At 41.2% G+C, this 18,170-nt stretch overlaps 1 protein-coding gene across 1 annotated transcript; it reads left to right on the forward strand.

Annotated features, from left to right (window-relative positions):
- Window positions 1-618: 618 nt before the first annotated feature.
- Window positions 619-5,084, forward strand: LOC103709435 (putative inactive purple acid phosphatase 2). The gene is made up of 2 exons (XM_039116770.3): window positions 619-1,596; window positions 3,439-5,084. Exons 1-2 carry the CDS (start codon window positions 901-903, stop codon window positions 4,678-4,680), a joined length of 1,938 nt encoding a protein of 645 aa, XP_038972698.3. The 5' UTR covers window positions 619-900; the 3' UTR covers window positions 4,681-5,084.
- Window positions 5,085-18,170: the final 13,086 nt, after the last annotated feature.

Below are 18,170 nucleotides of genomic sequence, written 5' to 3' on the forward strand. Positions count from 1 at the left end.
ACATTTGATTTTCATCGTGCTGAAACAATATGCTAATGGTCCTAGTAAACACATAATTTTGTGAGTTACATACAATTCATGCAATAAATTCTGATTCCTTTTTCTCCCTTCATGATTAGTTTTGGGAAACTAGCATATATAAATACATTAATTAACCCATTCTCAATTTGGGTTCATTTATATTTGTTTCTCCACTTCTGTAAAATATTTTGTTTCTTGACTCAGATGGCAATGCTCACATAAAACTAGTGTGAGCTACCGATGTACCCAAAAAAAAAAAAAACAATGCTCACATAAAACTAGTTGACTAATTGTTGATATATCTTTTTGAATTCCAAAACCTTGCCTTTGTCAAGTTGTTCTCCAACACACTTGATGAGTCATGGCAAACATCCTTTTCACCAAAATCAAGCTACACCTAACAACAATATTATCTAGCATCTTAAATAATAATAATAATTATTATTATTCTTCAATCAGTAAAGCTTTGCAAATGATTTTTATGTCGATGATTTATATGTCACAAAATTAAGATACTAAAACACTAGTGATGGGGGACTAAAACAGTGTTGTATACCAATTCATATATAAAAATAGAAAAGATATATCTAAAAATGCATACTTCGATAGTCTCAGACTTTATACTAATGTTAATCTCTAATTCCTAATCACCCTAAAGAGTCCTTCATCTGACTCCCCCTTTCCCTTGAATAGTCTCAGAATCACGTACTTGGTACGGCATCCATTGTTCCTCAGCAACATGAAAATGGATACCCACCTAATTTTAACATCACACATATTCTAACGCAAAATCGCCCCTTCCCTTTCTTCCCCCAAATCTTCTCCTCCTTCTCCTCCAAACCCTCGAAACCCTCAATCCTTCCTTCCAAATCCAAATCCATGGCTCCCCCCCTCCTCCTCCTCCTCCTCCTCTTCCTCCTCTCATCCTTTCGCTCCTCCCTCTCCTCCCACCCCTCCCTCTCCGCCACCCCCAACCACCTCACCAAATCCAACAACACCGTCCGCATCCAGTGGTCCGGCGTCCCCTCCCCCTCCCCCCTCGACTGGATCGGCATCTACTCCCCTCCGGACTCCCGCGACGACCACTTCGTCGGGTACCTCTTCCTCAACTCCTCCCCTTCCTGGCCCTCCGGCGCCGGCGCCCTCCACCTCCCCCTCGCCAACCTGCGCTCCAACTACTCCTTCCGCCTCTTCCGCTGGACCGCCGACGAGGTCAACTACCGCCACCACGACCACGACCAGAACCCCCTCCCTGGGACCCGCCACCGGCTCGCGGTCTCTGAGGAGGTCGGCTTCGAGAGGGCGGCGGGGCCCGACCAGATCCATCTCTCGTTTACGGACGGGGAGGACGAGATGCGGGTGATGTTTGTCACTGGAGATGGGACGCAGAGTTTTGTGAGATACGGGATAGAAGAAGGGAGTCTGGATCAGTTGGTGGAGACGGCGGTGAGGAGGTATGAGAGGAAGGATATGTGCGATTCGCCGGCGAATTCGAGCCTCGGGTGGAGGGATCCGGGGTTTATACATGATGGGGTGATGAAGAGTTTGAAGAGGGGGAAAAGGTACTACTATAAGGTAAGGTGGATTTGGCTTTGATGTTGTCGTTGATCCTATTGTGGTTGGATGATTGGAAAGCTGATGTCTGTTTAGTGTTGAATTGCTTCGAAATTGATAAATTTATGTACTCGAGATCGTCTCATCATCACTAAATTTGTTTAGATTATTGTTTTCAAGTTGATATTCTTAGGTTTATTGCAGTCCTTGGAGTAAATAAGTCGATAAATTATGCCTAGGTGTAGGTATGGAAGAAAGCTTAAGTCTTGATTAGTCTCATTAATAGTTGTTATGCTCCTGAATAGATATAGGAAACAAAATTACATTTTCGACGCGCCCCACGACCATGCTTATGGAATTTTGCGGGCTTTCATGTCGAGCGAAGGGCTGATTTGGCTTGGCGTCAGAGCTTTGAGCTTGGTTTTGTTTTTTCTCTTTCTATTGAGTCGGGTGCTAAATCTAGAATAGAGGCTGTTGGCTCAGGTGGGAAAGCAAAAGAAACAAAAGAGATCCGTTTTGAATCACTATCTAAATTGAATTCTCGATCAAATATCTTCTTAAAATTTCTTCTTTATATATATATATATATATATATATATATGTGTGTGTGTGTGTGTGTGTGTGTGTGTGTGTGTGTTCTTATCCCATTTCCATTCACTCGGATCTCTTCCATTTCATTTGTTTTTTCCGGATCCTCCTATTCTTGCAAGCATGGGGGACGATGAGTAGGAGAAATAGAAGTTTGGGTTCTAGAGGGATTTGGTGTTGCTCATATTTTACAAAAGGATGCTTACGTATAAATCTGATCATATTAGAGCTCATCAAGAAGTACTTGGTGCTACAATTGTTGGAGGAGCAATACCTAACCCCAAGGATGCTCCATAATCTTTTGATTGCTCGTTTGAGAACTACAATCTTTGGCTCCTAGACTGGTTAGAGTGTGACATAATTCATTGGATTTATTAATTCGTAGGCTAGACAATTCTTTCGGTGAACACCTATAGATGCCATCTATTGATTTTGTCAGCTGATTGACTTTAATTTTGTTTTTCTTTTCGACACCTATGTATTTGCACTTCTATTTTTGTGATGGGTTATATAGTAATGTTCATTATATGAGATTAAGCAGTATTTGGCTTTCAGTAAAAAACAGTGTGAGGCTTTTGGTAAATCCTGACCATGATCAGCTTTCCTTAACCAAAGTGGATCTTTGCACTGAGACTAGGTTGTTTAGCATGTTTCCTTGTTGGTGTCAAAGTAGTACCGCCATTCAGCTCACTGTTTTCAGAATTTAGATCCTTTAGAACATAAATTGCAAGCCATAGTCATGACCTTGGGGTCAAAATGCTCATCCATGTTTCAAGGAATTGAAGGTAGTATGGATGAAACTTAGGACTACTCCTTGACATTTAATTGGATAATGTTCTGCCAATTCGTTTCAAATTAGTTCAGTTAGAAACCAAACAAGGCATTCCTTTATATCAGTCTCTATTGATGCTTATGTATGGTCTTAGTTTTCAGTGTTGATTAATGTCTTGTTCCTGTGGCTATGATCTTTCTGTGCCTTGTGGGACATGCTGAGAACTTACTCTTCTCTCTGGGTTTTGTTCTTGTGATTTTGTTGGCACTGGAAGGAGATTGGGGTTAGTGGCACCTCTGTTTTCCTTATCAACAAGAACACAGTTGCATTTTCAAAACTGTTTGTCCATTATTTGTTTGCTGTTATCTTACTATCCTGATGATCTTTATGCTGTTTTGAGTTAGTCATTCTTCTTAGATTCATTAAATTAATATGTTACTGTATCTTGATGTTTTCATTTTGGGGGTTCTAGTTGACAGAATATTGCATATATTTGTTCACAGGTTGGTAGTGATGCAGGAGGTTGGAGTGAAATGCATAGCTTTATATCTCGTGACAATGGCTCAAATGAGACTGTTGCTTTTCTTTTTGGGGACATGGGAACTTATACTCCATATGCAACCTTCTACCGCATACAAGAGGAGAGCAAGTCAACTGTGAAGTGGATCCTCCGTGACATTGAAGCCCTTGGTAACAAGCCAGCATTTGTTTCACACATTGGGGATATCAGTTATGCGAGGGGATTCTCATGGATATGGGATGAATTCTTCAATCAGATAGAACCCATTGCCTCTAGGGTCCCATACCATGTGTGCATAGGCAACCATGAGTATGACTGGCCATTGCAACCTTGGAGACCAGGATGGTCTTATGGTGTTTATGGAAAGGATGGGGGTGGTGAATGTGGAGTCCCATACAGCCTCAGATTCAAAATGCCTGGGAACTCCTCTCTGCCAACTGGAACAGGAGCTCCCGACACTCAGAACCTCTACTATTCCCTTGATGCTGGTGTGGTGCATTTCCTTTACATATCAACTGAAACCAACTTCCTCAAGGGCAGTGACCAGTATAACTTTATCAAAGCTGATTTGGAGAGTGTTGATAGAAACAAAACACCCTTCATTGTTGTCCAAGGCCACCGTCCTATGTACACGACAAGTAATGAAGTAAGAGATGCTCCGATGAGAGAGAGAATGCTTGAGCATTTGGAACCACTTTTGGTACACTACAATGTGACCCTTGCTCTCTGGGGTCATGTTCATAGGTATGAGAGGTTCTGTCCTGTGAAAAACTTCAATTGTGTGGATATGGCCTCTCAATTCAAGGCTGGGGGTGCACCGGTTCATGTGGTGATTGGAATGGCAGGTCAAGATTGGCAGCCAATCTGGGAGCCAAGGCCTACACATCTAGAAGTCCCCATCTTCCCGCAACCTGAAAGGTCAATGTACAGGGGTGGGGAGTTTGGATACACCAGGCTTGTTGCTACAAGGGAAAAGTTAACGCTTACCTATATTGGAAATCATGATGGGCAAATGCATGACATGGTGGAGATTCTATCTGGTCATACGCTTAAAAATGATGGTGGTGAGGTGGGTGGTGAGTCTACGCTTTCATGGTATGTGAAAGGAGCAATCATGCTCATGCTTGGGGTCTTTGTGGGTTATGCTCTTGGGTTTGTAACCCGCTGCAGGAGGAATAATGTGCAGCGTGCTTCATGGACTCCAGTGAAGATGGAGGAATCATAAGCAAATGATCTATAGATGCATCGGTAGAAATGCCATGTATTTAAAAGTTTTGACATAAGACCTTATTCACAGTATTCACCTTGTCTGGATGAGATCAAAATAAGAAATAGATTTGGAGGTCTTGTCATGCATTGGTAGGTGGTTGGTTGGGCATGTTCCCTGCATATCAGTATTGTCATGCCTAGTAACTTGTCTGGATCTTCACCTCTCTGACGAGGCATTAGAACATGCTGAAAGCTCTGCAGATAATGTAATTGTGTATGTATAAGCCACTTTACATTTGTATTTCCAAATCATTGTGATTAGGATCGTATATTAAATGATATTGATTTGTATATTTCAATTGTAAACATATTTGAGGTGATTGAAATCATGTTGAAGTTGCCTTCGGGAAGTTTGAATCATATGCAAGGCAGTGTTTGTGCTGCTCTGATTATTTCATCGCTGGTGGTGGGGGCTTAAACATTGACATCTTCATCTGGCCTCCTATGTTAGACAATCTCCTTTTAAGACCAAATCAGTTTTGATAAACTAGTACTAGTCTTAACAAACGACAATTGGTTTTACTTTTTATGATTCGGTGAACCTGAATTATATGGCGAAGTTACTTTTCTCATCAAAAAAATAGCCAGGTACCTACTTTCCCTTTTTAATTTGGATTTTCTGGTTATATGATTGCATGCTTTGCTAACGATCTTCTAATTTCACTGGCTGCTTTTGTTGTTATAAATGTACTCCCTTCTCTCTTATATTTATATATTTTTGATAAATATATTCTTTCATATAAATTCAAACTCTGAATGCAGAGTAAGAAGTATATTGTATGTTTCTCAAATTTACTTTAAATATCAATAATTAGCACCACAGCCATATAACAAAATGTTCCCTTTTTTCAGATTCAAAAAATGTAAAAAAAGAATGTCAAAGGTTAGGATTGTTCCAGTTCGTCGCCCCTTTGCGGACCCGATATCATCAGGGTAATTAAAGCGTCCTTTTCTCCTCCTTTGGATAAAATATTTATATTTCATATGCCATATATTAGTACTTAATGCGCATACATGGAAACTAAAATTGAAGGCCAGCTGATCTTGTTGCCCTTAATCTGCTTCAATTGTAAAGCCACGAGTAAATTTAAAAGATTTTCTTTTTATAATCCGAAGGAAATAAGATGGAATACTTTTAACTGCAACTGAGGTATTCTGAGACCTTTTATTCAGGTAAATATTTTGGCTTTTACCAATAAGAATTGTTGAATGATGAAAGATAGCTTGTCAAATAGTATTTCACTTATGTGCATTGCCTATATCAAGACACAGGATATTCACAATGGAAGTGTTGAACCATAATAAGCTTCTTTGTTGCATGGTTGAAGGTCAGATGCCCAACATGCTGCAGAGTCCATGATCACTTGAGTGAGTTTTATATTGTAACAGAAAATGAGATCAGTAGCCTCATTAAGCAGAAACATCCTTTTGCAAGCATTCACCCAGTCTTTATCAGATCCACAGAGGCTTCTAATGTAGGAGTTCAATACAATTTCCCTGTTTCTTAACTTCAGCAGTAGTAGGTTGATAAGCATGATTCCTGAAAGTATAGGAAGTCTCAGAAATCTGTAGTTATCGATCCGTGAGTCCTGTGATTCTTGTCTGTCCTCCACAGTAGTATCGTGAATTTATACTTTTCAAGTCGTCTCGTTCTCGGGAGAACCGAGGTGGATGAGATGCTGGCAAGGTCGGGAAAGCTTCATGGATTCACGTGAAGAACAAATAGATCCTTTTCACAGTTCGTTTCTAGTTTGAGTCCGTTTCGTTTCTAGTCGAGTCCGTGGATATGGTATACACGCACACATGCACATTCACACGCATTAGGGGAGCTTCTTGGATTTCCATGAAGAACAAATAGGTTCTTTTCACGGTTAGCTTCGTACATACATACAAACACATATGCATACACACACATGCATACATATACATCTGCATACATATACACATCCATGCATAAATATGCATACATACAACATACACACATACATATGTATGTACATGCACACATCGACGCATATACACACACATACACACGCATACATACACATGCCCACACATACACACATCCACACATGCATACATACAGACATTCATATACATACATACACATCGTACACATACACCTACACATACATGCGTACACACAAACATACATAGACATACATACACACATACAGGGGCGGCTCGGGCCTTAGGCGACTGAGGCGGTCGCCTAAGGCCCCCGACCCACGGAAGGCCCCATCCCACCGCACTTTTTTTTTTTTTTATTTAATGCATAGGCTGAGCCGCTTAGCTAGCATATCGGGTTGTCCTCTACTCCTCTGTTAGCTTGAATAGCTTGTAAGCTAGTCGTAGCTGGGCAGTGGACAGGAGCCAGGACGACGCGACGCCGCTACAGTACATCCCCTTCGGCCTTCGGCGTCTCCCCGACGACAGGCTGGCTGGGCAACGCCGCAACGGCTACGGCAGTTGACAAATGACAAGCAACGGGCATTTTCTCCCCCCTTCTCAGTTCTCTGCCGCCGGTGCTCTCTTTTTTATTGCTGAACCAGTGATGGTGAACCTTCTCCCAAATTCCAATCTCCCGACTCCCGTTCTCTGGTTCTCGGCAGACTCGGAAGCTCGGTTCTCAGTGCTCCGAAGTCCTCTCCAAGCTCCACCGCAGCACGCCAGCACCGCTCCTCTTTCCTCGCCGTCCTCGGCTCTTCCGACTCCGAACCTCCGACCTCCGAGGCTCCATCTCTCCACCGTCCAGCTCCAAGAAGGCAGAACCCGGCAAGTGGCGAGCAGGGGCGGCTCGGGCCTTAGGCGACTGAGGCGGTCGCCTAAGGCCCCCGACCCACGGAAGGCCCCATCCCACCGCACTTTTTTTTTTTATTATTTAATGCATAGGCTGAGCCGCTTAGCTAGCATATCGGGTTGTCCTCTACTCCTCTGTTAGCTTGAATAGCTTGTAAGCTAGTCGTAGCTGGGCAGTGGACAGGAGCCAGGACGACGCGACGCCGCTACAGTGCATCCCCTTCGGCCTTCGGCGTCTCCCCGACGACAGGCTGGCTGGGCAACGCCGCAACGGCTACGACAGTTGACAAATGACAAGCAACGGGCATTTTCTCCCCCCTTCTCAGTTCTCTGCCGCCGGTGCTCTCTTTTTTATTGCTGAACCAGTGATGGTGAACCTTCTCCCAAATTCCAATCTCCCGACTCCCGTTCTCTGGTTCTCGGCAGACTCGGAAGCTCGGTTCTCAGTGCTCCGAAGTCCTCTCCAAGCTCCACCGCAGCACGCCAGCACCGCTCCTCTTTCCTCGCCGTCCTCGGCTCTTCCGACTCCGAACCCTCCGACCTCCGAGGCTCCATCTCTCCACCGTCCAGCTCCAAGAAGGCAGAACCCGGCAAGTGGCGAGCCGCCGGCCGGATCTCCTCTCCTGCTCTTGGACCGCCGGCCGGATCTCCTCTCCTGGCCGACGTCGCCGTCCTCGGCTCCCCCATCCTCCAAGGCTCCAACCTCCGGCCGAGCCGCCGGCCGGATCTCCTCTCCTGCTCTTGGACCGCCGGCCGGATCTCCTCTTCTGGCCGACGTCGCCGTCCTCGGCTCCCCCGTCCTCCAACCTCCGGGCTCCGGCCGACGGAAGACCCGGCGAGTGGCGAGCTGCCGGCCAGATCTGCTCTGAGAGGAGTCCTCTCCAGCTCTCCTCGCCGTCCTCGGCTCCTCCGACCTCCGGGCTCCGCCGCTTCGGCCTCCTCGGCAGCTCGGCTCACTCCAAACTCCAAAGTCTACCGCCCTCGTCCTCCCGCCGTTGGACCGTGAGCTGTGAGCATCCCACTGATTGTTCTGAACTCTGAATCTCTGATCCCAGCCTCCCGGCTCCAACAGGCCACAGTCCACTCTCCCAGGCAGTGGTGACCGGTGAGACATTTCTATTGATTTTTATTTAGTCGAGTACTCATTAACTCAAGTTAGATGATTGTCCTCTGTTAGCTTCTAAGCTAGTTTACTAATTAATCTTTTGATCCAATTAATTTTTATTTAGTCAAATTAGAGACACTAAAATTGATTTTTTTTTGGGATCCAATTGTAGGTTGATTGTGACTTCGGCAGTTTGGCATCTTCTCGCCGTCAAATTCGGCACTATTCGGTCTCTTCTCGACGCAATTAAGTTCGGCACTACTTGTCGGGATCCGAGTTTGTTTTTCTTGACACAATCAAGTTTTAACATTTTTAACTTTTTTATATTTTGATTTGTTTGTGGTGTTTTTTTAATTGCTTAGTTTAATAATATTATTTATAGATTAAAATGTCTAATAGAAAATATGACTGTGGGTATGAAAAACTCAAAAAAAAAAGAAAAATTGATAAACTCATTCAATCTCAAAAAGGAGCTCTAGATAGATTTGTTGTTACAAACAAACAAAACATCACATCAAATTCAACTCAGGAATTAGCAACAGAACAGGCACCCGAAATAGAGTTAAAAAATGAGATTGCTAGTGAAACAATATCTACTGAAGAGCACAATGAAGAATCAGATGGAGATAGGATAAATAAGGAAAAAGATTGTGAAACTAGTTCTATTTCTATAAATTTTTATGATCCTGGTCAATGGAAAAATATTGATACAAAATTTAGAGATCTAATGGTGGAAAGAGGTCCAATTAGAGATTATGATTTTCATTTTCCTAAGGATGAAAATAATAGAAACTTTTCTACGATATATTATATTCGTAAGTTACCTAATAGTGAAAAATATGATAGAAGATGGTTAGTGTATTCGAAAGATTTGGATAGAGTATATTATTTTTGTTGTAAATTATTTAATTCAAAGCCTAGCACGAGTCAATTAGTCAATGAAGGAAGTAGGAATTGGAAAAATCTAGGTATCAAGCTTAAAAGTCATGAAACAACTAATGAACATATCATTAGCATGAATAGGTGGATTGATTTAGAAATGAGATTGCTAAAAAATAAGACAATTGATAAAAGTCTCCAAGAACAAATAAACCAAGAGAAAGATCATTGGAAAAAAGTTCTATTGAGAATTATTGCCGTCGTAAAAAATCTTGCTAAAAATAATTTAGCATTTCGAGGAAAGAATGAAAAGATCTATCAAAGCAATAACGGAAATTTTCTAAGTTTTATTGAAACGATTGCAGAATTTGATCCAGTTATGCAAGAACATGTTCGACGCATTCAACATGGTGAAATTCACAATCATTATTTAGGTCATAATATTCAAAATGAATTGATTCAAATATTAGCATCTGAAATTAAAGCTATAATAATTAAAAAGATTAAAGAAGCAAAATATTTTTCTGTAATACTTGATTGCACTCCTAATGCAAGCCATCAGGAACAAATGACCCTAGTTTTAAGATGTGTAGATACTTCAACAAGTCCAGTAAATGTAGAAGAATATTTTTTAGAATTTTTAGAAGTAGATGATACCTCTGGAAAGGGCCTTTTTAATGAACTTATAAATATAATAGAAAAACATAAACTTGAGGTTAATGATATAAGAGGACAAGGGTATGATAACGGATCTAATATAAAAGGAAAACATCAAGGTGTACAAAGGAGATTATTAGATATAAATCCTAGAGCATTTTACACACCATGTGGATGTCATAACTTGAATTTAGTATTATGTGATATTGCTAACTCATGTCCTAAGGCTATATCTTTTTTTGGAGTGATACAACGAATTTATACCTTATTTTCTTCTTCTACAAAACGATGGAAAATTTTACAAAATAATATATCCACATTGACTCTTAAACCATTGTCACAAACACGTTGGGAAAGTCGTATTGAAAGTGTTAAAGCAATTAAAAACCAAGCTCCTAAAATAAGAGATGCTTTAGTTCAATTAGCGGAAACTAGTGAAGATCCTAAAACAAAGAGTGAAGCCGCATGTTTAGCTACATATGAGATTGAAAATTTTGAATTCTTATTGGGCATGAATATTTGGCACGATATATTGTTTGCTGTTAACTCAGTTAGTAAGATTTTACAATCTGAAGACATGCATATTGATGTTGCTATAGATCAATTAAAAGGTCTTCTTTCTTATTTGAAAAGTTATAGGAAAAATGGATTCATGAATGCTTTGAATTCATCTAAAGAAATTGCAAATGAAATGGAAATAGAACCTATATTTCGTGAGAAACGTGTGATCCGTAGAAAAAAATATTTTGATGAAAATAATGATGATGAGACAACAAGATCAGCTGAAGAATCTTTTAGAATTGATTACTTTTTATATATAGTAGATCAAGCTATTTCTTCAATTCAAAATAGGTTTGAACAATTTACCATATATGAAAATATTTTTGGTTTTTTGTTTAATTTTAGAAAGTTAAAATCTTTGAATGAAGATGATTTGAAAAAGTGTTATCTTAATCTTGAAAACTTTTTAAAGCATGGTGAATATTCTGATATTGATGGTATTGATCTGTTTTTAGAGTTAAAAATTTTAAAAGAACTTTTACAAACAGAAACTAGTACCCCTATTGATATTTTAAGTTTTATAAAAAAAATAGATTCTTTTCCAAATGCATGCATTGCATATAGGATATTATTAACAATACCTGTAACAGTTGCTTCTGCTGAAAGAAGTTTTTCAAAATTAAAGTTGATAAAATCTTATTTGCGATCAACTATGTCACAAGAAAGATTAAATGGATTAGCTATATTATCGATTGAAAATAGTATTTTAATGGATCTTGAGTATAAAAATTTAATTAGTAATTTTGCTTCTCAAAAAGCTAGACGAATTATTTTTAAATAAAATTTTAAAAAAAATTTATACTTATTAAATTTTTTATTATTTAAATAATAATAAAAAAAGGCCTCTTCTAATGAGTTCGCCTTAGGCCCCCAAATATATTGGGCCGCCCCTGCACACATACATACATACACAAATACATACATATGGAAAGACAAACATGCATACAAACACACGCACACATGCACATAACATACATACATATTTGATGCTTTTGTGAAGAACTGGCAGATCAATGGAGCAATTTGCTTCATAACATCAAGACGGCATATTAAGGATCCATCACGTGTAGTACTCTCTCTCTCTCTATCTCTCTCTCTCCCTAATATAATATGTATTTTTTTTGGTACAATGGCGGCTCACATCCGATAGATGTGAATGCGGCCAATAAGATCAGAAAACAAAAGGCCACACAAAGGTTCAGCGTAGACTCGTGATCCATCCAAATAAACCTTCCGAGTGATGAGTAACAAAGGAGGCAACCTAGCCAGCAGCACCGTTTGCCTCCCAAAAAACATATGTGGCCAAGCAGGAGCTACACTCCCTCAGTAGGCGGCGGATGTCGTAAAGCAGCGGCCTTTCCTCAGTCGCGCATTCTCGACCCCGGATCCACTCGATGAATATAGTCGAGTCCCCCAAGAGGATGCAGTCTGCGCCCAGCACCTATCGCGCATGAGTGATGCCTTCCCATGCTGCGCAGAGCTCGGCGCACACTACAGACATGTCGAAGACCCGTTGCTCCCTATTGCTACTAATCTGGCATCATGGTCTCTAATAACAAAACCCACACCACCGCAGCTCTCTCCCTCGCTCACACTGTCGTCGAAGTTCACCTCCAATATAATATCTTTCGGGGTATTTTCAACAGTTAATTTTAACAAACCAGAACTGCCGAAACATGTAACTCTAATCTCTCAGTTTGTGAGCTTAAGATTTCTTAGTTGATATGGAAGGTTGCACGCTTATCCGAAACGGACAGGTACAAGGACTTGTAGCCAACATCATTTTTCAAAAATAACATATTGCGAACAGAGTTGACCCACCACACATTTTGCTTGAAAATGAAAACTGAAAAAAAGAAAGGAAGTGAACATCAAATCCGTAAGTTTCCTACCACATGGAAGATGAAGGCATAAGGTTTTGTGGAAATTAAAAATGAGCAACTAACTTGCTCATTTTAACTCTCTTGATAGAAAACAAGTATTCTTTTTATTGTTGTTTCATATGAAATTTTTATTTTAGCTTTATTTCTGATTGACATCATTCTAATTTTTTCTCCTCTTTCGGTCTCCACATTGTCACTTTGCTGCATCTACTATAGATACTGTTGAATTTCTTGCAGTATGCATCTACAATCGGATATATGAATGATAATATCCTTGCGATAGACTTGTAACTATATTTTATGCTGATGATACAGAACCTAGTAAGTAAAATGCCTATTTTTGTTTCTATGTTCAAGTCCTAAGGGGTACAAGTATTGATGAACAATACGTTAGTACTATGCTTAATATTGTAGTCTTCTATAGTTCACATATATGGTGTTGCTTATTTACTCAGAGACAAGGCTTTGGAAATCTGAAAGCTCTAACTTTATCTTGCTGAAGTTATAGAGAATGTCAATGGAATGGAAGAATGAGAACCAGGAGGGTCATCACAGCTAGGTAGGCTTGCAAAGTTATCACATTTATATGCTATATCTTCAATGACTAAGAGATAATTGTTCATGGTATCACCATGCTCAAAGTTCTTACATAATGACACCCATAATTGTTGTTCTTGTAAGTTTTAGCAAATAATTACACTTTCTAAAGTTTTGAGCTTAATCATGTTTGTTTTATAATTATGATTTTTTAGGATTAAATGATGACAAGGAGAATGGGGAAACTTGTCAAATTGAGAATATGTACCACAAAGAAGACAGCTGCAATTGTTGAACTCTCGAGCCTTCATACATCTTCTGCAGGTTAACATTTAGGCTTTTACCCACAAAAATTATCTACGATGGAAGATAGGTTGTCAAGAAGTAGCTCGCATGTGGGTTTTGATTTCTATTTAGCATCTGATTTGCTCCTCTTCAACCTCAATGGTGCAGGCTTTATGGCAGCATGGAGTGTACGGGAAAGCCGAATGTCATGCATCAGCTCGCTTTCTTGGTGTAGGAGAGCCCAATGACTACTGCACAATTTCGGCTACATCAGTCTCTCTTTACTCTTTCCCATGAAGCACAAGTCTCTCATATGATTTGCATCATTTTTATTTTACTACAACATATGACTCTTTTATAGTATGAATACATCCAAAAAAGTCAAAAAATAATAAGTTATGAAGCACTCTAGGCAACTCTCCCTCATCAACCCATAGGACCCCTCGAGTGGTCAGCCACATACGAGGTCACCCAATCTGCAGCTCCATTGGCTTCTCTATATACATACTTGGCCTAAAAAGTGACATCTCCACCTACCATGGCCCGAATATCTCAGAACAAGGGGTGGCACCCAACCACACCGCCGGTGCTCCCTAGATCTAGCCAATCACCGTTGTCGAGTTACCCTTGAGCAGGATTGTGCTAGCCTACAGAGTACGCTGAGTTTGACACAGGCCAACCCAAGTTACCCTCAGCTCCGCTCCGGAATAGAGATGTCAAAGATCTGGCACCCACCAGCAATAACCACCCTGGAATCCAGGCCTCTGATGACGAAACCTGCACCACCCCTCATGCCATCGACTAGCACGCATCCGTCAAAATTGACCTTGAGGAAACTTGGAGGTAGGGGTGCAAATGGGTCGAGTTGGGTTGGGTCATGAGTGACCCCGACCCAACCCAGTTTCTTATTCGGGTCCTAATTTTAGACCCGGACCAAACCCAATAAAAGATCGGGTTGAGTCAGGTCAGGTCCACCGCTATAATTTTTGATCCAATGGGTCATTCAGTTGAGTCGAGTCGGGTCCACTATTATAATTTTTGATCCAATGGGTCATTTGGGTCGAGTCGGGTGCATGTATAACCTAGACTCAACCCAAAAAATTCGGGTTCGGTTCAGGTTCGGTACAGATTTGGGTTGGGTCTGGTTTGTACCCAAAACGGCTTTACCTTCTGAGACCCATTCTCCCTGAGCATCCACACCACCCCACTCACGGAGACCAGCAGGCACAGCCAAGAAACTAGCGTTTGTTTCTCTCTAATTTCAGTTAAACGGATAAAATAAAAAAATAAGAGGGAGCAATGTGAAATCTAACACCATCGAAGCAGTCCATGGAGGACGGTGACGGAGGGGCAGCCACCGCAATCGACCTCCCTCCCGATGCGCTCCGCAGCATCCATGGCATTGTAATGGGGGCTCACGGTCCCAAGCCCCACACCAAGACCCCCTTGTGGTTGTTCCTAGCTGCACGCCTTAGAGAGGTTGCTGCCTAGACCAATTTGGGTGGTAACGCTCGCTTGGATGCTTCCTTCTGCCGTGGAATACAAGGCCAAAGACAGGATTACTGGCTGCAGCTTATCCCAACCCTTGGCCTTGGTTGAATCAGCCTTTGCAAGAAGAACAATGGTGGGAAAGGTTAGTTGATTCTATTCCAAAAGGTTATATGAATAAAATGTAATTCTAGGAAGAACCGAGATGGATCCTTCTTGCTCAAGTCATAGAACAAACTCTAAGGACCGAATACAAAGGCCTAAGCCTCCCCAAAGCCTTGACGACTGAACAAGATGAATATTTTGGTTGGATGCCCCCTCCCACTCCCCACAAGCATATGTATATAGCGCCCCTCAAACCCTAAGAGGAGGTAAATTACAGAAATGCCCTTGAAAGTCCTAACCCAAGTGAAAAATGGCTTAGCCGGCGCGCCCAAGTGGCTGAGGTGGTTGGGTGCATGGGCACTGCTGGCCTCCCATGAAATGGACCTTGGCCTAGTGGAGCTCGGCCAAGGCATGAAGAATCCCACGCGTGAAGAGGGTAGGCTGTTGCTGGTGTGGCCTGCGCGCATTGCCGTTGCATTGAGCTCGTGTGTGCGGGCTACTGGTGTGCACGCTCGGGCTGATGCACGTGTGGTAGGGGTGGCAATTGGATCGGGTCGGATATAAACGGATCGGATCAGATACAGGTCGGATCAGAAAATCATAAACATGAACCCGATCTGTTTATTAAATATGTCAGAAATTACAACCTGAACTTGCCATGTTTAATAAACAGGTAACCTGATCCGACTCGTTTAACCTGTTTAATAAATAGGTAGCCTGTTTGCCCAACCCGATCCGACCCGTTTAACTTGTTTAGCCCAACCCATCCTGACCTGACCTGTTTAACCTATTTTAATCTGTTTGCCCAACCTGATCCGGCATGTTTAATCTGTTTAACCTGCCCAACCCATTCTAACCCGATCTGTTTAACCTGCCCAACTCAATCTATTTAACCTGCCCAACCCAACCTGTTTAACCTGTTTAATAAATAGTTAACTTCTTAGTAAATATAATAGGCTAGCGAGTAGTGACCGTTGATCATTACACATACCACATTTATTCAGTAAAGAAAATCTGAAGAAAGTGCATACTAACTTTCCAATGACCCTTCTTTACCAGTGAAGGACTGACTGCTAGTACCTTTGACCCTCAAACACCTTAGATTAACAGCTGATACCTGTGAGGCAAGCACCAATTTTGATAAAAGCATCCCAAAATGCTGCTTTCAAGGCCTCTATGAAACAATTAAAACTAAGGGACCAAAAAGTCCACAATAGTGAACATATTCTCTGCAAATATTATCTTCGAACAACCAATGCAATGCAGGTTAATTAAATGGCACAATTAAACGATGACAAAAAGAAACGACTCAAATACATTTAGAAAATGATATAGCATGCAGCTTGTTCATCCACAAAAGTTTCCATGCCTGAAAGCCTATCCAGATGACCCAAACCATGAACACTCAAAGCTACTTATTCCATTGTTACATATTCCATATCTAAATGACACTCAGAAGAAACATATTAGCAGTGGATGCAGACTGGCCAACTGAAGAAGCATAATTCCCATGATTGCTTGCTCATTTACTCTTTCCACTGGTAAAAAATAAAATAAACAAATGGAATAAGGGCCTTATCATCCATAGCTCCATAGCTTTATTCCGATGGTGGTGATCGAACATCAGGGCCTTATCATCCCAACTGCAGGGAAAAAGAAAAAAAAAGAATATGCAGGGCAAATTGAGATTGTAGACTTTCTGAAAGAGTAAATTTGAGATCCAAGTGATGAGATGATTGTTTGCTGCATGATTGGTGCAGTGAAAACAACCAGCAAATGTGGAAGAGCTATAACTTACACCAAGAACATCCTAATTTATTGCTCATTAAACATTTACAGTCATGCGCAATGACAAATAAGCAGTACACTAATCGAATTAAAAGCAAGGGATGGAAAAACCAAGTATTTCCTACGCTATTGTGAAGCATTTGGAAGATCGTCGAGAATGAAGAGGCCCAGTTTCCCCACTCTAAATAAAGTTATTAGCTTCTTGGAGACCATTGTTCGAGCTTCAGCAGATGCAGGCATGATCACATCTGAAGTTAAAAAGAAAGCATTACAATATAAAAACATGAGCAAAAGTTAAGAGTGACATTAGATGAGGGCATTGTTAGATGTATGCCCTAGAAGCCAATCTGGCTGACACGTTGTTAATTCTAGGGACATAATTTTGTACTTGACTATTTATTACTGAATAAATAAAAGGCATCTTTTCATTCATATTATTTATGTGTCTATGAATCGTCCAAGAAATTAATAAGGTGATGATGCATATTCTCAAGAGTTGAGAATTTGAGCCATGTATCATTGGTGATTAATTTCTAAATGCTCCTGATCAATGGATCATCACGAGGACGGTGATCGATCCGATCAGTGCACAGATCACTTTCCTTCTGGATGGACGAGACTTGAGTCCACAGTGTAGGGACACTGAAGTGATAGTGCAGGTGCTTGTTAGAGAACAAGGGTACTGAGCGTGACCAAGACAAGAAGTCACTTGGATGTCTATCCACTCGTCAGTGACTTGCTTGATGTTGCAGTAGTATGACTGGTCCTTTGACCTGCGGTGCTTCAGCTACTCACAGTGAGGTTATTGTAGTTTGACTACACGTATACATAGTCTCTAGTCATATGGGTCCTTGTAGTGTAGATTGGCTGCAGTAAGTTTACTGTAGGAGTAGGGTATGCACTTACATGGAATCTATCGACTTTGATAGAAGAGGAGTGATCCTATGTGATTTGTTAGACTGAGTTCTAAGACCTTGGCCAGAGCAGTAATAGAAAGTGGAGAAAGAGTTTTTCACTATCGAACTCGAGTCGAATAAATCTTGACATATGACAGACGAAGGGGTTTGACGAGTTATCCATGACCTCCGTCCTGTAGGGATCCACGATAGTAGGACTGTATCACACGATAACTGCACCTAGAGGTTCATCATTCTATTCTACTGGGTAGCCACTACATGCTGCTAGGTGTCACTGGTGGATGGTGGGACTCACAGGGATTATCTCGATGATCGATAAACCCTAATGAGTAGAGTTGGAATCGTTCCAATCCATTGAAAGGAGTTTTCGATGATATTATGATAGAGATCATAATATATCTCACTACCAATCAGAATAGAACCTATGGGGTCACACACACTA

The sequence above is a fragment of the Phoenix dactylifera genome, chromosome 1 (assembly GCF_051530095.1).
Source record: "Phoenix dactylifera cultivar Ajwa chromosome 1, Ajwa_hap1_PhDact_Kaust_v1.1, whole genome shotgun sequence".
NCBI classification, from domain to species: Eukaryota; Viridiplantae; Streptophyta; class Magnoliopsida; order Arecales; family Arecaceae; genus Phoenix; species Phoenix dactylifera.

Bases quoted from the DNA above. Each gene is read 5' to 3' on its own strand.
- LOC103709435 (XM_039116770.3), top strand. From the start codon at position 901: ATGGCTCCCCCCCTCCTCCTCCTCCTCCTCCTCTTCCTCCTCTCATCC. The intron at 1,597-3,438 runs GTAAGGTGGATT...ATTTGTTCACAG, and splicing joins GGAAAAGGTACTACTATAAG to GTTGGTAGTGATGCAGGAGG.